General features: G+C 45.8%; 1 protein-coding gene across 5 annotated transcripts in view; it reads right to left on the bottom strand.

Annotated features, from left to right (window-relative positions):
* LOC147431833 (TLD-domain containing nucleolar protein) overlaps window positions 1–22,262 on the bottom strand; it is a 102,067-nt gene that overhangs the window by 10,246 nt on the left and 69,559 nt on the right. For 4 of the 5 annotated variants that reach the window (XM_086494301.1, XM_086494305.1, XM_086494304.1 and 1 more), the window contains one exon: window positions 12,733–12,953. In XM_086494301.1, coding sequence (XP_086350427.1) covers window positions 12,733–12,953 — 221 coding nt within the window. The remainder of the gene's footprint in view (window positions 1–12,732; window positions 12,954–22,262) is intronic. The other variant, XM_086494302.1, reaches the window with a different exon arrangement.

The raw sequence follows: 22,262 nt of genomic DNA, 5'->3' as shown, positions 1-22,262 counted from the left end.
AGGAAACAACCACACTCGTGGAAGGTGGTGAAGAAGGGCCTAGACGCCAAAGTCACAAGAAGGCCTCTCAGCGCTCCAGCATGCGGTCGGAACTTCCCAAAAGTCCCTCAAACTGGCCTTTGAGTTTGTGGATCAGCTCCGGCCAAATGTCACGGATAGTCTCTGCCGGTGGGACAGGTCAAGCCTCGAAAATGCGGAAACAGCCGGCTTGCCAAATGAGCCACAGTATCAGGCCGTAGATGAGCTCCCACACCTCTCTCTATCTCTACTCCACTCCAGAGGGACCAACTCAATTGACTGGCTATAGTGTAGGCTGGCCCTCCTATATCACAATCTTCCTCCTGATTGAAGCCGTCTCAAAACGAAGTGTTGGGCCCGTCAGTGTGGACCACACTACAAGTGTACTTATTGGCTGGCTATAGAAAGTGGGCATCGACCGAAGAATACGAACACAAACCTGTTGTGCCATGGGGCTGAAACCGGCCCGTAGGGCAGTAGACTTTACCTTTCACCCGATCTTTACAATGTTAACTTTATGAAACAAAGGAACTTCACGAATAAGCTTGTGACTGGAATTAACACTTCAAACAAACCATAGCTTGGCAGCTATAGAGTGCTACCAAGCAGACAAGGACACCCTGTAGGCCCCAAAGACTACCGCTCGTTTCGGTATTTCTTTATTCTTATTCCAAATAGACGATCCGAACACTTTCAGCTAACTCTCACCAAGCTGTCCAAACCTATCCATGGCTGTAATTGCAGGTTTTTGACCCAATTTTCCCAGCATAACGCAAAAACCTCTGTAGGTCAAAAGTACATGTCAAGGACAATTTCCCTTGCCATTCGGAAGCTTTCCAATGAGCTTTAGATCAATTTCAACGGGCTGTAATTCCCAGTTTTATCACTCTCAAGTGCCCAAAGCCCTGCTTAAGCATCCCAAGGCTTTAGCGAGGCTCCCCTAGCGATGTCCTGCAATCTAGGTGCAAAACCATAAACCTGCAGAAAAACACAGCAGGCTGTAATTTTCTGTTTTGGATCGTTTTGGGCAGTTTTCATGCGAGAAAACTCTCCGTTTTTGCAATCGATCGTGATGGAACCGTGCGTACCTGTGGGAGATTAGCAATTAGCTAATCCAGTTCTTGTACAAAAGGCTCTTGCCTTGGCAAACGCGCATAAAACCCCAAGAACTGTACATGGTCAACTAAGAAGCCCAACTAGTGGGGCATTACCATATGTGCAAAGGGGGGAGAGAGATGCACGAGAGCAAAGCATTGCGCTACATGAGACAAGGGAGAAGGCAAGCTTTCCATTAAAGCTATGATCACCTGCACCCACTACTCACACACACATTGTAGTAACTTGTGAAGCCGGAAATCAGCCCCCTCTCAAAATGGGCGCCCCCTCATGGATAAGACTTCTGGAGAGTGTGTGTGGCTTGAAGGTTGCTCTCCTACTTCCAAGTGTCTAGTTTGCCTCTTTTAAGTTAATTTCCTAGTACTCATCGACTTATAACGTGTAACAAGGGGCCTAAATGACTTTGAACTGATCTAGACACCCTTTTACTGCTCGGATTCCAGTGCCGACTGCCTGACGATCTCGTGGAGACCTGCCCTTTCCAATTGCGGGTGAAACTCTCGGCCGTCCGCCATTTCACACTGGCCACACAATGTCTAGATATTTGTGACTTCAAAAAGAGGGTCCTAAAAATCAAATAAAAATCAAGGGAAGAAACCAACAACTAAGGTTAGTGGTTGCCACAGCCTCGTGACATACCCCCCTCTTGAAACCGCAAACGTCCTCGATTGCATGCCAAATATACATGCCATAGATGATTGAGTGTGATTAGCACCCTTCTATTATCACATGTCTCTGCAGGAAACATGAAACGTAGATACAAATGACTTATTAATGAGACCTTCATACTTTTGTCATTTCATCTACGATAGAAGTGAGCATAATACCTTTAGCATTAGTAGAACAGTGTCCACTTCTATTGCACTGAATCCGTATGTACATTTGATGTGCTAGCTCCATCATTACCCCTCCTTTGAGCACGTTGAGTTGGGGTATACGTAGGCTGTAACCCAAAGGCCTCAAGGTAAAGCTGCAATACATTTGGTGACTCCAAAAATTCACACTCTTCCATCCACTTTGCATCCATAGGTGGGTAGTTCTTGAACTTCACCAAATCGCGTCTTCAAACCTGTCTCTTAACTTTTCTTTCCTCATGTGCCAAAATCTGCTCAGGTACCAAGATCTTATCAAGTTCCTCAACTTCTGGCTGATTTTTATCTGGCATATCTTCTGGCACATCACCCCAAAGAGTCTTACAAGACTCACGTGAAACGCAATTATGAATCTTCCAAGTGTCAAGCAATTTCAGCCTAAACGCAACATCGCTGGTCTTATCAAGTACGTGAAAAGGCCCATAGTAACGCATGCTGAGATTCGGAAACAACCTTTCCTTGCCCTTCATCTTCTTTAACCTTGCCTTTTCAAACCGTAAAAAAACCCAATCACCAAGTGAAAACAACAATTCACAACAGTGACGATCAGCAACCCTTTTCTGCTTTGACTGAGTCTTCTATAAGGCAAGCTTGATCATCTTATACATTTCATCCATATTCTCAACATATCGATCTGCTTCAAAAATCTTGTCCTTTGTGTGCAAAATGGGAGGAACCTTATTGCCACCCTCAACAATCTCAAAAGGTGCCTTGCCTATTGACGCATGCACCGTATTGTTGTACGCATACTCAAGCATGGGTAGATATTGTTCCCACTTGCCCTTATTATCTGACACATAGCATTTCAATAGATCTAAGACAGTAGAATTAGCCTCTTATAACTGCCCATCAGTTTGTGGATGAAATGAGGATGAAAACTTGAGTGTGGTGCCCATGTTTTCAAACAAGCCTCTCCAAAACAGGCTCGTCATACAAGGATCGCAATCACTGACAATAGATTGTGACATACCATGGTACTTGAACACATTGTACATAAACAACCGTGCCATCTAGTCAGATTTTATCTTCTTCCTCAAAGGAATAAAATGGGCCTGCTTGCTGAACTTGCAAATAATGGTCCATATATCATCATTCCCTGTCGACGTTCTTGGAAGATCAAAGATAAAATCCATAGCAATGCTTTCCCATGGCTTATCTGGAATAGGAAGTGGTTGTAATAACCTTGGAGCCTTTTGCCTATTAAACTTGACCTTTTGGCAAATCACGCATGCTCGCACAAAGGCATTCACATCTCTCCTCAAAGTAGGCCAATAAAAGAATATCTCGACCACTTTCAATGTCGCATCTATACCACGATGCCCTGCATACGATGGGACATGGCTTTCTACCATAACCTTATGTCGCAATGGCCTAGTGACACATAATCTACCATGCATCATCATAAAACCATCCTTGAGGAGGTAGTACTCATGGTGTTGACCACCTTGCAGCTGTTCAAAGATCCTTGCAAAATCTTCATCAATAGCATATTGTTCCTTCATGTCATCAAGCTCATGATGATAAGGAATTGACACATCTGAAATTTGTGGCTTTCTGGATAATGCATCAGCCACAACATTCTTCTTGCCTTCCACATGCAAAATCTGCAAGTGGAACACAGGGAGAATGTTTTGCCATCGCATGTGCTTTTCCGATAACTTTGACTGTGTCAAGAAGTATCGCATGGTCTGATGATCTGCCTGGACAACAAAATCAGCACCTAACAGGTAGTGCTTCCAACTACAAAGAGCATGAATCACGGCCAATAGCTCTTTCCCATAGATTTGCATCGTCTTTTCTGGCCCTTGCAAGATTCTGCTCTCGTAAGCTACTACCCGACCATCTTGCATTAACATTGCCCCAATACTATTGCCAGAGACATCACATTGGACCACAAATGACTTCCTGAGGTCTAGTAAGACAATTACTAGATCCGAAGTCATCTTTTCTTTAAGAGATTAAAAGTTGAAATCTCTTTTTGTGTCCACTTGAACTTGACCCCTTTGTCCTCTAAGTCAGCTGGCCTCCTCCTCTCGGAACAATCTGCAGCAAAATGGCCAGGCTGCTCGCATATAAAGCATTTGTTTTCATCCATTAAAGCCTTCTTCTCCTCGAACGACTTGCACACAAAAGGCTTCCTTTTCTTTTTCTTGGCCTGTCCTTTAGATGTCTTGGCTGAGTCCTTGCCTTTTTTGACCCCTGGGATGCTTTAGGAGTCACTTTCACAAGGGGCTTCTTTGCTGAATTTTTATTTTACTGACCCCCTTTTACGTTGCCGTGAAACCCATTGTCCTCTCCCTTCAACAAGGCAAGACCAGTGTTGGCAACTTCCATAAGCTGAGTGAGGGTAGCCACTCTCTTCTTTGTACAATAATCTCGAAGCCCTTTAGGCAGCCCACAACAATACTTCTCAATCTGCTCTGTCAGTGGCACAAACCTGTAGGAGGTTACTGAGAGCAAGCTTTACAAAACCTCCGATTGTACTCTCGTAGGCTGTTGCAAGTAGCCGCAATAAGTTGGTGCCAATCCGTCATGACATTGGCTTCACATTCATTTGACAGCAATGCAGATGCAAACATTTGCTTGAAGTATACCCATGTGGCGAGTGCATGTCCTTGCATCACCAGTGTCGTCCACCATATAGCACATTGACACATTGCCTTTCAAGAAAGTGGCAGCTTTCCTAACCTTGGAGGCCTCAGTAAAATTCCTTTCTGCATAAGTTGTATCAAACTACTGAAGGAAAGTAAGAGCCTTTGCCTTATTCTCAAAGCCGCTGAAAGTATTAAACTTTACAGTTGCACCACCTTCTTTGTATGCTTTTGGCTTTTCCAGTGCTCCCAAATTATCATAGGGAATTGTCTACAACATGGCACTGTAATAGGGATCCTCGGCGCCCCTTGGCCATTGACATTTTGCGTCACTGGTGCCATATGTGCCTGCTTGTCAGAAAAACCAGCTATGCCAAAATTGCCCTGTGGCACCCCAAACTAGCCCTAGTTGCACTGAAACCCTTGTTGCATGCCAATATTACAATACATGGGGTTTGGCATCATGCCTTGCATACCCCCGAACACTGTTCTTGGCATATATTGCTGGTTTTCAGGCGCATATCCAGCCATGCTTTGAAACACAGATCCACGCCCCAAATATCCAAGATGTACTGTGAGTGGTGGAAAAACATGTTGCATAGCCTAGAAATTGGTTCCATGTCCATTTAATGCAACATTCGGACTCTGAAAGGTGGCTGGCTGAACTGGTAAAGCCTATGGAATATGCGTCCTAACGACCTGTTCATGGACAGAAGGAATTTGTCTTAGAGCCCCAAATGACTCCGCAACATGAGAGTGCTCCTGCCCTGCTGAGACGCACAAGGGACTTGGGCTTGCGCCTCAATAGGCTCTACTGTATGAGACAGTTGCCTTGTCTGATGTAACACTGGTAGCGCTTGCAGAAATTCCATAAACCTAGAATTCTACACCAACCGAGAGCACACATTCACAGTGGCAACCCATTGTGTCATGAACGCATACTCATCTAGTTTCCCAGTCATATACCCTTGACCTTGTGGAGCATTCAAATCAACAAAAGGTACAGACAGGGGTGGCCGTGAACTCTCGCCACGCTCGAACACTGGAAAAGGAATAGCATGTCTGTCCTGTGAAGAGGAACCCTCTTCCCTGACGTCGTTTGTCCTGTCAACCATAGTGTAATTCCGAGTTCATATGCACAGATCTGTGTCTTCGCCGCCAACCAACCAAGCCTCCGGTCCCGGCGACGGAACCATGAAACCGGCCAGTAGGGCGGTAGACTTTTCGCTTTCACCCGATCTTTACAATGTTCTTTATGACACAGAGGAACCTCACGAAAAAGCCTGTGACTCGACTTAACACTTCAAACAAACCACGGCCTGGCAGCTAGATTGCTACCAAGCATACAGCGACACCTTGTAGGCCCCAAAGGCTAGCGCCCCTATCGGTATTTCTTTATTCTTATTGCAAATAGATTATCCGAACACCGGCCTGGCAGCTAGATTGCTACCAAGCATACAGCGACACCTTGTAGGCCCCAAAGGCTAGCGCCCCTATCGGTATTTCTTTATTCTTATTGCAAATAGACTATCCGAACACTTTCATCTAACTCTCACCAAGCTGTCCAAACCTGTCCATGGCTGTGATTTCAGGTTTTTGACCCAATTTCGCCAGCATAACGCAAAAACCTCTATAGGTCAAAAGTACACGTCAAGGACAATTTCCCTTGCGAATCAGAAGCTTTCCAGTGAACTTTCAGCGGGCTGTAATTCCCTATTTTATCACTCTCGCGTGCCCAAAGCCATGTTTAAGCATCCCAAGGCTTTAGCGAGGCTCCCCTGGCGATGTCCTGCTATTTAGGTGCAAAACCCTAAACCTGCAAAAAAATACAGCAGTCTATAATTTTCTGTTTTGGATCGTTTTGGACGGAGCGAGCACGTCTACGCATGTCTCAGGTGCTCCTGCACGCAATGGGACAGTTCCCCTTTGAAACAGACGAGTTTTCACGCGAGAAAACTCTCTGTTTTTGCAATCCTTTGCGATGGAACCGTGCATACCTGAGGGAGATTAGCAATTAGCTAGTCCGGTTCCTGTACAAAAGGCTCTTGCCTTGGCAAACGCGCATAAAACCCCCAGAACTGTGCACGGTCAATGAGAAGCCCAACTAGTGGGGCATTACCATATGTGCAAAGGGGGGAGAGATGCGCAAGAGAAAAGCGTCGCGCTACATGAGACAAGGGAGAAGGCAAGCTTTCCATTAACGCTGGGATCACCAACACCCACTACTCACACACACATTGTAGTCACTTATGAAGCCAGAAATCAGTCCCCCTCTCTCAAAATGGGCACCCCCTCATGGATGAGGCTTTTGGAGAGTGTGTGTAGCCTACAGGTTGCTCTCCTACTGCCATGGGTCTAGTTTGCCTCTTTTGAGTTAATTTCCTAGTACCCACCGACTTATAACGTGTAGCGAGGGGCCTAAATAACTTTAAATTGATCTAGACACCCTTTTACTGCTCGGATTCCAGTGCCGACTGCCCGACGATCTCGTGGAGACCTGTCCTTCCCAATTGCGGGTGAAACTCTCAGCCGTCCGCCATTTCACACTGGCCACACAATGTCTGGATATTTGTGACTTCAAAAAGAGGGTCCTAAAAATCAAATAAAAATCAAGGAAAAGAAACCAACAACTAAGGTTAGTGGTTGCTACAGCTCGTGACAGGGGAAGTCCCACAATCCGCCACTGGGTCTCAAGTGGATGGTCATAGGCGGCACATACTACTGAGAGTCCATTGTGCACCAACCAGCTTCGCCCCCCTCATGGCTCGCAACTGAGTGCCTTAACTCTTCTCAAGAAGTGTTGTAAACTACAGCCATTTCCCAAAGATACGGGCTGGGCCCTTTGCCATGGGACCCCAAGAAACGTGAGGTCTGCTACCAACTATTGGGCCCCGTTGTGTGCTCATCATAGGGTTCCAAACAAGTGGCTACCTCAACCGCTCCTCAATGCATGTGGGCTGGTGCTCCTCAAGGCCAACACGCAGCTGCTCCCAAGACCGAAGCACGCTCATAGAAAATCGATCCTCCCATCTCCTGCTCAGGCCTACTCTGCACATCTCTAAGAAAATCCAACATGTGGAAGGGCTCCATGGGCCAACTGTCTATGGAACCCATGCTCGAGTCCAATGAAGCAACAATTCCTTCTAGAGCTCCTCCCTTGGAAGAAGTCCTCTGACCACAAGCTTCCCAAGAAGGGCTCTACTCTGCAGTGCTGGGTGGATAATTCCCAACCCTCCCTGAGAGCAAGGTAAAGTGATGACCTCCTAGGAGACCTTGGCCTGAGCCAACTGCGAGTCTCATCCTGACCACAAGAAGCTCCTAATTCCAGTTGGGTGATGCAGGAGCTCAAGAAAGTCCAGCAATGTGACGTACCACATAGTGGCCAAAAGCACCTAGTTGACCACCACAACCCTGCCAACAAGAGAAAGCCGTGCTAAGCTCCAATGTAGCAGTTTCCTCTTGATGGACAGGACGACAGGAACAATTTGTTGCTCTGGTAACAGATTCAACCCAACCTGACAGCCCAGTAACGTACTAGAGTCCCTGAAGGAATCCACCTAAAGCCCTCTCCAAGCGACCAATCAGGCACGGGAGCACTACCAACCCAGAAAGACGATGTCTTCCGCTAGTTGATCAGTGCTCCCGATTGACAACAGAACACCTCAAGAGCCTCCTCACACTTGGCAAGTTGGCCTCCTGACCCTCCAAAAACATGCTCGAGTCATCAAAAAACTCAGTGTCCAGGAGCTCCTCACCCCGAATAGGAAACCGCAGTCCACGCAACCAATCTCCTGTGAGGTCAAAAACCTGCTCATCGCCTCAACATAGTAAAGGAACACGAAGGGAACGAGAGGGCAGCCCTGCCAAATTGATCGTGTGAGCATGAAGCGAACTCCTCAAGGAAGCCCCAATCAACTTTGCAATACGCCAGATTGTGCGCACACCTGCAAAGAGCTGACACCCCCCTAATCCGTGCATCTAAAAAGCCCACCAACCGACGCATAGTTCCTTCAAGGAAGCCCCAATCAACTTTGCAATACGCCTTCTCAAAATCGAGGAGGAGTACCACTAAATCCTCTCCTTAGAGAGGTGTGAGGGCATTCGCCTCGCTAAAGGTAAAAATGTTGTCAAGGATACTACGCTCCTTGACAAAACCCGTCTATGTCTCATGTATAATGCTCTCAAGTAGCGGTTGAATTCTTAAACTCAGAGCCTTTGCTAAGATTTTGTAGGCCGAGTTGAGAATGGTGATAGGTCACCACTGACGAATCTTGTCCAAGGAGCAACCCTCCTTGGGGATAAGGTAGATCAATCAAGGTATATCAATCCTTCACACATGATCTCACGCATCTCCCGAGTGTGCCGAATGTGTTGGTAAGCACTACAGAGGTCTCGACCAAGCACCTCCCAGTACTCTCAAAAGAAGTTGGGAGTCAAATCATCTTCCCTTGGGAAGTGCCCTGAGGGCTTCTTGCAGCTCCTCAATGCTGAAGCGGCGGCTCTAGCCTCCAGTGCATCTCCTCAGTGACTAAACAAGGCATATGTGCCCACACCTGCTCTTAGCATGCATCTCAACGCTCTGGCTTTGGCTCTGCAGAAAGTAGCTCACGGTAAAAGTCAATAGCAATTGCCTGCATATCCTCGAGCTCTATAGCAACAGACCAATCAAGCCTCCTCAGCTGACCAACACTGGTGAAGGCATGGCTAGGACCCACAATCTCAGAACTCACCAGTAACTCTGTCACCCACCTGAGTCCACTAAAATGCTTGACGATGGAAGGAAAACTCGTGGCATCGTTCCTCGATGGTGATAAGCTCCTATCAAGCCTACTGCATCTGCTCCTCCATCTAAGGGCTACCAGGGTGGTGCTCTTACATCCTCTGTAGGGAGGCAATGCCCCGTCGGAGTCACTTCTCCTCCTTCCTAGTCGCAGCCAAACGAGCTGCAGACTCTTGGAGGAAGAAGAGACTACGCTCCACAAGACCATTGTCTCACTAATCCCATGAGAATTGTCTCATGGAATGTGCAGGGATTAGGTGGGCCCCAGTTTTAGCGTCAGAGAGGTCGCTTTCGTCAGGAGCTACATAGATGCCTAGTGGGAGATATGATTGATATACTTATGCTCCAGGAGCATCATCTTAGTGAGAGCCGCATTCGGCGTTGTGGTCAGATTCTGTGTGGTCGCTATGAGACCTTTTTGATCAACTTCTTTTGGGCTTGGAGGCATCCAGGGACGGGTCTGTAGAACTATTGCGGACTCATAGAAGAACGCCATTGTGGGCACAGGTATCATTCTGCCAGGTAGGGCCCAGTGGATTACTATGCAAGTTCACATTAGCCTCATGGGCTTCCTGAACGTCTATGCGCCTAACCATGCGAGTACACGAGCTGAATTTTGGTTACACATTGTGGAACCTTTGCCCCATGCCAAGCAGTGGTGTGTTGGGGGGGACTTCAAAATGTTGGACCCCTCGGATAGGATTGGAGGCAGCCATGCTACTGTGCACGGAGCTGAGTTGGCAACCTGGGAGAGCTTATGTATGACCTTGCGGATTTCAGATGTCTAGCAGCATGCACGCTTTGTGAAACCCCCTGATAGTCTTTCTTACTCTCGTTATGACCGCAGAGTAGGGGGTATGAATCTATTCTCAGATAGATTCATTCTATGCCAGTGACCACATCTGTGACAAGGGAGGGTCTGTAGGCATTTTGGTAGGGATCGGATTTTCAGATCATCCACCTGTGATTCTTACTTTGGCAGACAGGCAGGGGAGTGGGAGTATCTTACTGCGCATCCCTGAGAGGATTTTACTCGATACAGAGATCAGAGAGCACGTGGTGGCGCTTTGCTCAGAGAGTTCAAGCACACAAGGCACCCCAGCTAGTAGAGTGGCCACTGGACTTGCTGAGCTTAGTCGTTTCTTCCTCACAGAGTTAGCAGCTCGTTTGGTTGCGGCCAAGGAGGAGGAGGACGGCTTCGACGAGGCGTTGCATCCCTACAGCGGATGCAGAAGCGCCATCCCGACAGTCCTTGGATGGAGAAGCAGATGTAGCAGACTCGACAGGAGCTGATTACCATTGAGGAGCGATGCCATGAATTTGCTTTCCATTGGCAGGCCTCTCAGTTGACCCACGTGGGAGACAGAGTTACTAGTGAGTTCTTTGAGACTGTGGGTCCTCGCCATGTGCGCACGAGTGTTTGCCAGCTGAGGAGACCTGATGTGACGGGTCAATTGCCACAGAGCCTCGGGATGAGTGCACTTGCTACTGACTTTTACCGAGAGTTGCTTTCAGCTGAGCCTCAGTCACAGTGTTAGGATGCATGTAGAGAGCAGGTTTGGGTGTAGATGCCTTGCCTAAATATTGAGGAGATGCGTCAGAGACTTGAGATGCCTCTCCAGATGGAGGAGCTTCATGAGGCCCTCAGGGCACTACCCCGGGGAGAGAGAGGCCACTTGGTTGGTAGCAGGCCTCACGTTTCTTGGGGTCCCATGGCATAGGGTCCAGCCCGCACTCTCGGGCGGCTAGCTTCAGTTTTCACGCCTTTCCGAGGAGATTCAGAGCATACAATTAGGAGGCATGAGGGGGGTGCAGAGCATGTGTCTGGATATTACAGAGGCTATACCAACTGAGTGGCATACCCCTCTTGAGGCAACGAGCTCCCACATAGATGGGGGCCTTTACACGGCTAGAGGTCCTCATTGCAGTTCGTGCCTACTCTGAGTCAGTAACACACATGTTCTTTGACCTGCAGGGAGAGGGTTGCCTTCACAGAGTTTCAGTAGAGGCACCACGTGTTTTAAGTGCTACTTTCAGAGGATCCGAGTTGTGGGAATCTATAGGAGGACTTGTCATAGATCCTGACCCAACAGATCTCTGGAGTCAGGACACTGGCGACTGGGGGCTTGGGAGAGTTGTCCTTTGGCACGAGTGTAGTGGCACCCGAGAGAGTGGTTCTAGTGGGATCCTTTCTCTTCAGCCGATCACCCAAGGAATATTTTTTTCCAGTACACAGTTCGTTTGGGACAACACATATGGCTGCACAGGGCGAGGTTCGCCCAGCAGCAGCACTTCACTGGCAGGAGGAGGGCCTCACAGCCAAGTTCTTGTCAAGCTTCTGGGAGCGGTTGTGGGACAGCAGGCAGCCGAGGATGTTTCAATGGCTGGTTGCACATAGGGCTACAGCAGTTGTGAGTTGGTTGGTACACAACGGCTTCTCGGTAGCCTGTGGCCATCCTTTGGATAGCCAACATCACTGTTTGTGGGATTTCCCCATGGCACAGCAGGTTTGGCTTCGGATTGTTCGGAGCCCTTTCCACAGTTCGACACTACACTTGGGGTGTTGCAGCCTCGTCCACACTCACGGGCCCTGCACTCCACTTTGAGTTGGCTTCCACCAGCATGATGATTGTGATTCAAGGGGGTCGGCTTACACCTCAGCTTGCCTTAGAGCTCATCCCCCATGAGTGGTGCACTGACATAGAGTGGTGTTGGTAGCTCATCTGTGGCCTGACGCTCTGGCCCACACTCGCCCTGTCCCACTGGCAACTAATGGAATCTTTTTCTTGAAAAAAAATAAACACACAGCTTTTCAACCTTTGAATCAAGCTTGGTTTGCAGATCATTAAGCACACGTGTATAACCCATACATCCAAACCCACATAAAAGATCCATTTTTTACCCCTACTATTTAGAACTTCAATCCTCGCCTAGCCACCCTGAACATCCTCCTTCCACAGGCATCAGGCTTGCATTAGTTTGCCAGTTATTCACAGCCTGATATTAAGATTACCCTTACCACCAATAAATCCCATATTCCCTTATTTATTTCCACATTGGCATGGCCTGTTGCAAATTAAGGCACACAAATTATTCTACATAATCTGCTTCCTATTCCCCTTTTACAGTCAGAAGATGGGTCCTGTTAAACATCTCTTGCACTCAATGAGGAAACCTAATCTAGGAATGATGCAATTCCTGTCTCTTTGAAGATTGTGTTATTCGCTGGTCAATATAACAAATTGGTTTAACATTTTCAGAAACCGTACAATAGATCAAGGGCTGGGGAAAGTAAAACGTACAATGCTCAGAAATGAGAAAGAGCTTTGAACAAAACAGAGCATAAAAGAATTACTTGAAGAGCACATACTTGATTTGGTAGCAAGGGGCCTGCCTCATATGTCTTATCCAGAGAATGGTGGTGTATAATCACATGCATAAAGTCGTCATTAAGTAATAACCTTTCCTTGCCAATATCTCCTCCAAAAGCAATCCCTTCAGGACCTCTCTGTTGTTCAAGGTAGCTTGTACTTGTTGCAGCATGAGAATGAGAGTAAACGAAGTTGGAGCCAATTCCTATGTTAAAAAGGAAAAAAGTCAAGCTCCTGTCTGTTTGAAATTCAAAAACTTAACTTGTATGTCCAAAAAACGAAACTATGCTACAAACTGCTAAATTATGATCTTTTGTCTCCTAGTCAATGTCAAAGCTAGACAAGATACCCAAAGGAGCTCATTTAGCTAGGACATCAAGGAAGAAATTGAAGAGAAGAAACTAAACATGACCACCAACAATTTGCAAACTAAAAACTCAAATCAGTTAATGCTGCATACATTAGTTTTGTATTGATCACCAAGATGAGAATTTCTAAAATGAACTTGTTACATGTGCTCTTTCACGTGTGTATTGTCTGAGTATGTGTCGAAAAGATTAAATAATTGCAGCATTTTATCGGACAGATGATGTGAATGTGATAGTAACGAGATTTAGTAGACCAAGACATTCGCGAAAAGATCAGCGCGGTCTGGATGTGATTGCTAAATATTTTATAATGATCACAATTCATATCTAAGATAACAACGTTACAACGGGGATAATGATGTGAATGTCATCTTTGTGCAAGTTGTGGATGTGTGCAGTCTAGTGCTTGGGTGGATAAAGTCAATGTCTACTAAGCTAGTTTTTGTCCTTTGTCTCCCTTCAGCTCACTGGAAAGCTTCCATACCGCAAGGGAAAGTGTCCTTGACATGTACTTTTGACCTGCAGGGATATTTGCGTCGTTATGCTGGTTTGGACAGCTTCGTGAGGGTTAGGTGCAAGCGTTGGGATCGTTTATTTTCCAGGGGAGCCTCGAAAGAGCATTGGGTGCTTGTACAGGACAATTTAGAGAGATTTTTGTTTTGTTTTAGGAGTCGGGTAGGGCACTCCCGGCCGCTCTCCTCATACACCAGAAAAGTGCACAAGAAGAACGACCAGGACTATGCACCCAGAATCCTAGGGCAGACGCTTTTGTCACTGGTTTTCTCTGGACTGCGAGAGGCCAGAATTATCTACACTCTTAGAGCCATGCCCTTGAGAGACCCATTTCGCTAACTTGATATGGGCGTGACAGCAACCAAGTACCTCTGTTCAGAGGCCCAAGTATTGCGGGACTTGCTTCGGTCTTCCCTTTGGAGTTGCCTCCTCCAGGTAACTTATTGCTCACCTCACTAAACTGCCCTTGTAACCCGACGGTTTCCCCTGGGAAATGCCATACCGGCTTGGAAGGGCGTCGGCTCACAAGTGGCGTCTGCTGAGGTTGGTGGTGTCTCCCATTGCACCTCCCAACCCCTTTAAGGTGAGGCTGACCCCCCTGGGGGGGTAAGGCACTCGGGTGCTCTTGTAGCTCATTTGGCTTTGCTAGGGGAGAATGACGTCATTTCCCTCGAAAGGGATCCGATTCAATATAAAAGCATAGGAAGGACAGCATCAACCCCCCATCCGCCTATGCAGAGCACCCAAGTACCGGGGTACAACCTCACCAAGGAACTTCGCCACAGGCACGTGCCCTGCGGTTCCATCTCACAACTTAAAGAGACTTCTCGCAAGGAATCTCGTCTAATTCAAGGGACAAGTGACCCTACAGGTGCGAGAGCTCGAGGGCTATCCACAGGAGCAATCGGCACGCGGATCGGAGCGCAAAACAGAGAATTCAACGAGTTGCAATTTCTCGTCAGGTTTTGCAAAGAGCTCTAAAGTGCGTGGAAAGTAAATGTTTGCTTGGGATTTTGTCCGTGGAGACTTCTTCTATGGTTATGTTGCCGAAATCGGGTTGGAGTAGAGGAATTTCAGCCCGATAAAAGTGGGACATCTTGTAGAAGTTTACAGGTTTTTCTCAAGTATATTAAGTATAAAGAAATACCGAAAGGGGCGCCAGTCTTTGGGGCCAACAGGGTGTCGTTGTCTGCTTGGTAGTGCTCTAGCTGCCAGCAGTGGTTTGTCTTGAAGTGTTGAATTCCAATCACATGCTTATTCGTGAAGGTCCTTTGTGTCGTAAAGTTGAAGTAAAGTTATCGGGTGAAAGCCAAAGTCCACCGCCCTACAGGCGGATTTCAGGAGCAATACGGATTTCCGCGTTTTGTGTTGTGCCACGTGGCAGGCTGTACGGGTTTCTGCAATCCACGCTCGCTGCTTTTTGGCAAAGTGCTTTCTCAGTGTGTTGACGAGCATCTGAGCAGAGAAGACACTTGTGCTCTGTAACTTTGCTCAAGCATTAATATAAAAATAAATACCAAAAGGGGTGCTAGATTTTGGGGGCAATACCTCTAGGCACGGAACTACATCAAGCCGTGTCGACTCTACTTTAAATTGTGATAAAGTTGTGAAGTAATTTAAGTGATTCTCTCATGTGTCGTGCCAGATTTCCGACTTGGGGTGTCCGAGTCTAATACAGTGGTGTCAGAGCTTCAGGCATGTGCTTTTTTGAAAGCATACCGGTCCTACCAAAGAGGAGACAAAGCAAGATGGCACATTCAAGCTTTACATGAAATTTTATTAAAGTGCTTTTCTGAAAGCATACCGGTCCTACCAAAGAGGAGACAAAGCAAGATGGCACTTCCAAGCTTTACATGAAATTCTATTAAAAAATCTTCGTGCCTGGACCCCGGACTAATTAGCCACTCCCACCCTCACTTCACCGCGCATCGGGCGCGCTCCCGTCTTCATCCCTCTGTCTTATAGTGCATAAGCAATAAAGAACCCCAAATTACACATGGATTCAAGTGACGCATCCTGCAAGAATCAGACGAACCCACCCGAAAACTCCCAATCGGAAAATTGAAATGGACAACCACCACCTTCTGACGATTCAGAAAGAGTACGGTCCACCACGGCCTACGGAGTATGAACGAAAGGAGATGCAGCGTCAACAGCAAGTTGATGCTTGTGCTTAGTAGATGCTCCAGTATTTGTAGGATCCCCAGTACGCGAAATTTCTGACCTGGCATCCAATTGATGAGATGCATTCCCGATGGCGTACGACCATCAATTCACCATTAAAATCCCAATGAAGAAACCACTTGCCCCGCGGATGTACACTGAAGATGAACTTGATGGTATGATCAAACGACGAGTCAACCAAATATTGAAGACCACGAAGCCTCCACAGAGACGCGCCAAGGGAACACATTACCCCGGTTATTTGAGTCGACACGAAAAACCAAGAAGTGCGTACGCTTCGAGGGTGTGTCCAGTTCGTCCTCATCCCCTTCTGCCAGTTCCGACATCTCTTCCTCTTCTAATTCAAGTGATGAGGACAGAAAGGCCAAGAAGCGACAGAAGAACCAAAGGCATGGAAAGAACAAGAAGAAGGCCAAGAAAAGCAGATCCCACCGCAGATCTTGGAAATCTTCTGACAGTTCTCTTCTGAGAGTTTAGACTATGATGACCAGATGTTTTATTCTAAGAGGAAGCACTTTTATAGAGCCAATCAATACGACTTTCTCAAACATAAGAGCAAGAAGACCAAAGAATTGAAGGAGGGTGGGCAAGCAATAAAATTTGATACCTTTTCATGTTTTCGAGATGCACACAAGGCCCTCGCTTTTATTCAACAATTTGACATAGCTTTTTTAGGAAGGCGCTATTCAAAGCACTCCAAGATTGGAAGAGCAGCATACTACTTGAAAGGAAATGCACGGACATGGTGGTCCACTCTTCTATTACGAAAAGAAGTGGCTGTTTTCTTCTTTCTCTCTCTCCCTATAAAACATCAAAGAACAAGAAGATTGGGCAGGAATAGCTTGAAGGAGACAAGGAAGGAGCTCTCTCTTGATCTCGAGATCTCGAGGCCGCGGGAAGGCAAGGAAAATGATAGACTCTTCACTTACATGTACATAGTCTACATGCATAATGTCCCTCTATGAGTTGATCATAGAACAACAGAAATCTTCAGTAACAGCTTCACCAGGGTTGCTAATGACATAACCATTAGCTTTAGGTAGTTTTGAAACATCTACATTGATTGAAACTTTTGGCCCTTCAATTTGTGCAACATCTAACAAAACATCTTGTTATGCTGCTAATTTTGCACAAACTTGTTTGCAAAATTCTTCATAATTTGGTGCTTGCTCATGATGGTATCCCATTTTCGGCTGCCATATATTCATTACTAGTATGTAAAACAATTTCCTTAATTGCACCATCTAGGTTGCACTCTAGATACTTATTGCGAATGATTTTGGGATGTTTTTCTACCTACCTCATCTTTTAAAAGGATCAGTTTCAGCAGCAAATAGAGCGATTTTGTTGTGGACTTCCCAAAGAGATACGAGATTACTGCTTATTACAGAAATCTGAGTCCAAACAACAACTAATGGGACATGCTAAGCAAGGGTTTGCTATGCATTCGAGTAACTTTACTTATCCAACAGAATAACTTTCGATGAATGATGACAGAAGAAGAGGAACGAAAGATGCACGACTCCTACTGACAGAAGAACCGAAAGACGAATACCTCAAAACGGGTAAGTGTTTTGACTGTGGGAAACAAGGGCATATATCTGCACGGTGCCCTAGAAGGGCACAAGAATGAGAACGACTGACAGACTGAAATAGAACTAGGCAAGGAGATACTCGCTCAAGAACAGACACTGGATAGAAAATTGAAAAAGATACTAATATGCTGACAGTATTTTTGCTTTATGACTTTATGCTTTGAAATATGAATTCCTGAAGATGACTCTGAAATTATGTGAGATTTGTGTGTTTTGGAAGATCCTCCTATTTGTGTACAGATAACAGGTGAAATCGAGAATGAGATAATGACGAATTGGGAGCAATGACAGCTCCAGAATGAACCCAATGATGATTCGAGATAAGAATCATGAATTTTGAATGATGATGTTGAATGATATGACTGGATACTGTGGTGAGCGCATCAAGAGTTCCCAAGGGATGAGATGGCTACACAGCGATAAGATGACTAGACTGAATGATTGAAACACTCTCTTTAGTATAAACTCAATGTGTGATTGATGAACTAGAATTCCCGGAAATGAATTGATTACTCATACATGTGATTGTGTTTGAGTGCAGTATTGAAAGAGGGAATGATTGACAAAATGACTGCAGCATTTCGGTCTTGAGAAATCTATGGACATGATCGCAATAAGCATTAGTTAATACGACATCAATGAGGTCCGGTGTGGATCTAGATGCGATTACTAAACACATTGCAAGGAATCATGGTCCTAGATCTGAATGGATTTTATGTGATATGACTTGAATGTGATGTGATGTGACTATTATCTTTGTGCAAGTGCTAGATTTGTGTCATCTATTGCGTCGATACTTAGAGTCGGTTTCTACTGAACTGATTTATGGCTTATATCTGATTTTACAGGCGTAATCGAGGGCGATTACAATTCTTTCAAGAGGCAAGTATGTCACAAACTGATGACGTGGCAGGCTCCGCTGACGTGGCAGAACCGTACGGACGACAATACGGAATCCCCGAATTGTGCTAGCATCTGAGTAGAGAAGACCCTTGTACTCTGTAACTTTGCTCAAGCATTAATATAAAAATAAATACCAAAAGGAGCGCCAAATTTTGGGGTCAATACCTCTGGGCACGGAACTACGTCGGCCGTGTCGACTCTACTTTAAATTGTCATAAAGTTGTGAAGTATTTTAAGTGATTCTTTCGTATGTTGTGCCAGATTTCCAACTTGGGGTGTCCAAGTCTATTACAGCCAAAAACTACACACACACCAAAAACTGCGTAGGCATGAGTTGCAACCACCTCTTCCATACACTGATCTAGCATGTCGTCTGGTTCAATGTATGATCAATGGCCAGATTTCTGAATTTGGTAATGTCTACGTGCATACAGCCTCGTAGCAACGGACTTCTTTATGGCGTGTTATGTCTTCCTGTCCATGGCTCTCCAATGCTTTGCTTTGTGGTAATTTTAACAATGTGCCCACTTCACCTGATAACACCACAAGACATTCACACATGTTGGGTATGGGATTGCAGGCTTGGACAAATCTTATTACATGCACATGGATGTTGGATATGTGGAGCCTTTGCATCCGGATGGTTCAGGGTACACGTTTTAGCATACTGCTCAATCCTCGTCTAGTGCAAGATAAGATCCGTAGTATGGAGCCGGTCCCCCCTCCAAAAGGCTTTGTATTATGGTTTCTCCCATCAAGAGAAACAATTTACAATACAAATCTTTGTGTTCCTTCAATACTAGCTAATGCAATGAAGATGGAAACTTCATGAACTAAGCAAAACACTTATCAAACACAACATCAATTCCCTCACGGTCTCAGACCCAAGACCTCACACACCGTCGAAGGTGGTGAGAGCTAGCGGGGTATGAGAGTACATTGAGAGGAAGGAGTATTCTTACGAGAAAGATGTACATCTCCTCACATAATCACTCATATTAGCATAGCTTAGCTTAGTAATTAGCATGGTAGAGGAGATGAGCATGCATTGAAGCTTGGCTCTTGGTTGGATTTGCATCACAAAGCCAAGAGTTGTTGGTGTAGGCCTCCCTTCTCACAAGCTTGGAGTAGGTAGTAAGCTTTCCATTAAAGCTTGAGAAGGAGAGAGAGTCTTCTTTGCTTCACACATGAGATTGTGTGAGTGTGTGTGTGATAATGCCTTCCAAAAATCAGCCCCCTCTCTCTCTTGGTCGACCCCTCTTGCTATTTGCTCCTCCTCTCACCTCATTGGACCTCCCCAGGCCTAGCCAATGGAAATTAAGCAGCATAAGTGATAGTCTTCTGACATGTGTCCCCCTTTCCCCTTTTGTGAGAGCTTTAGGTAATTATTTAATTTAACTAAACTCTCATTGGACCCCTTTGCCTCCTGGCCAATAGGAATCAAGCAAGCCATTGGGCTGCTGAATGCTCATTGGACTCCTTGGCAGACTGTCCAATAGTCTTCTAGAGAGCTTAATTCTTATTGGTTCTTTTATTAAGTGTTTTTAAATTACTTAAACTAGATTTACTCTAGCTTAATTCTCATTCGTCCACCTCCAAGGCCATCTAATAGAAACTGAGTACACCTTGTGGGCATCTGGACTAGGGATCTGACATGGGTCCCTCATTCCCTTTGTGTAAAGGGAGCTTGTGTGTGTGTGTGTGAGTTTCTCTCTCATCTCCTACTTGTAGGGATCGCCCCCTCCTATGTAGGAATGATTGAAAACTTTTGGGACACACACCAAGCATCCAATTTCCCTAGGCTTTGACCTTTGGACACAACCTTTGAATTTTGGAACCTTAGCATTTTCGAAGTCTTAATGGGCTGAACCCTAAGGTCTTCGGAGCCCATTGTTGCACATAGCTCTTTTGCAGAGAATCCCTATTTTTCCTCCTTTGGATCCCTAGTGTGGCCAGTCTGCTAACTTAACCAATATTCTAGCTTTTTCTCCCCCGGCACTTCCCCATGGCACTTCCCCATATTAAACGATCAGTTTAACATGAGAAAATCATTTAGGAGAATTAGATATTGATTATTATGACATTACTTTGTTTTTGGCATTGGTGGCCAAAAACTGTTCATAATGGAAGCTCTTAAAGCTTTCCATGTTCGTGGAGCTTCACCATTGGCCCGTAGGCTAGACCACCATTGCCTGGCGGACTTTTGAAAGTGCATAGCTACATGGCGTAGCTTAAAGGACTCCGTGAAGCCCTCATCTCCAAGCGCCGTATCGAATTGTTGGATAAAGGCCAAGACTTTGTCCGTAGCACCAAAAGTGCCATCATAGGTAAGGAAAGAGATGCTCTTCCCTCCCTCCTTGAATTTCTTGAGCTCGGACGACCTCTTCCACGCGGCATAGGATTTCCTATGGCCTCTTCTTTTTGATGGTTCAAAGGTTGCACCATCACTTTCTTCAGAAGATGAAGAATTTGAGGAAGATGGAGAAGAGGGTGACCTCTTTCTCGTCTTTTTCTTTCCTTGATCCTCTTTGTCTTCACCATCACTTTCATAAGAGGAAGAGGATGAAGAAGATGAAGAAGAGAGTGTCCTCTTTCTCGCCTTTTTCTTCTCTTGCTTTCTATCATCCCTCTTTGAAGTATGGTGTGGAGAAGTATGCGATGGTCTTCTCGGTTTTGGAGGTGATGGAGAGCGTTTAGCCCGCCGTCTTCGTGGAGCCATCTTCGCCGAGGTGGCAGGAGACTCACTTCTTTCTCATTCCTTCGGTGGAGGCTCTTGAATTCTCCTTTGAGAAGCAGATGCGTCATCAAGGAGCAAATTTCTGAGCCCTTCATATGGATCCTCTTCTCTTCCCGAATCGGAGAGAGGCCTCTTTTGGAAGTCTCGCAAGAAGGCTTCCTAGGTGCTCTCTCGTCATGGTGGGGAGCTTGGAGAATCCCATGAGCACGAAGCTGTCGCTGCACTTGACTTTGGAGGGATGGATTGCCCAGGGCTTGTTGAAGCCTAGAAACAAGATAGTTAACAAGCATTGGGGCATCATTAGTAGCTTGCTCATTAGCAAAATCAAAGTTATCAACATTAATTTCACTCTCTTTACTATTGTCAGTCATTCTAACAACTTTTAGGTGTAAACTTTTTAGGTGTACTTTGGCACTTCAAGCCCTAGTTGCTACTCCTCTTTACCTCTTTAGAAAAAGCACTCAAGCTACTGTACCCGTAGCTCGAATACCATTAATTGCAAGGAATAGAAGAGAGGGTCGTTCAACACCAAAACAGCACCGGCCCTGTCAAGATTCTAATAGCTCAATAGTGGTTAAGCCGTAGGCAAGCCCCGTAGGACTCCACTATTAAGACCATAGCTCTCGACAGTGATGCCCCGTTAACTGCACATAGGCAGGCGCACTGCAAGGCTGAAAAATCCCTATTCTACTTACTCACATGCAATTAATAGTCCCAACCATTTATAATTAGCTTGAGAACCTCCCTTCTTGAGCAAGAAAAGAGAAACCTTGTGCTCTGATACCAATGTAACATTCAATGGTCTAGTAACTTGTGTGTAGCGGAAAATAGCATGAACATAGTGAGCATTTCATTAGAATAGCTTCCTAATGAGAATAACAAGAGTGCTTGGGTGGAGAGAGGAACAAAAAGTATAACACCTAGTTAGATAGCATGATCAATACTTCAAAAGAGAGAGAAATTAAGCAATTGACAACAGTTGAGGACCGGATTTGCGTGGAGCCGGTCCCCCCTCCAAAAGACTTTGTATTATGGTTTCTCCCATCAAGAGAAACATTTTACAATACAATTCTTTGTGTTCCTTCAATACTAGCTAATGCAATGAAGATGGAAACTTCACGCACTAAGCAAAACACTTATCTAACACAACATCAATTCCCTCACGGTCTCAGACCCAAGACCTCACACACTCTCGAAGGTGGTGAGAGCTAGTG

Source organism: Adiantum capillus-veneris, chromosome 21 (genome assembly GCF_014529385.1).
Source record: "Adiantum capillus-veneris isolate H3 chromosome 21, ASM1452938v2, whole genome shotgun sequence".
NCBI classification, from domain to species: domain Eukaryota; kingdom Viridiplantae; phylum Streptophyta; class Polypodiopsida; order Polypodiales; family Pteridaceae; genus Adiantum; species Adiantum capillus-veneris.
Note: the sequence above shows the minus strand (reverse complement) of the source record. Positions and strands in the feature narration are given on the sequence as shown.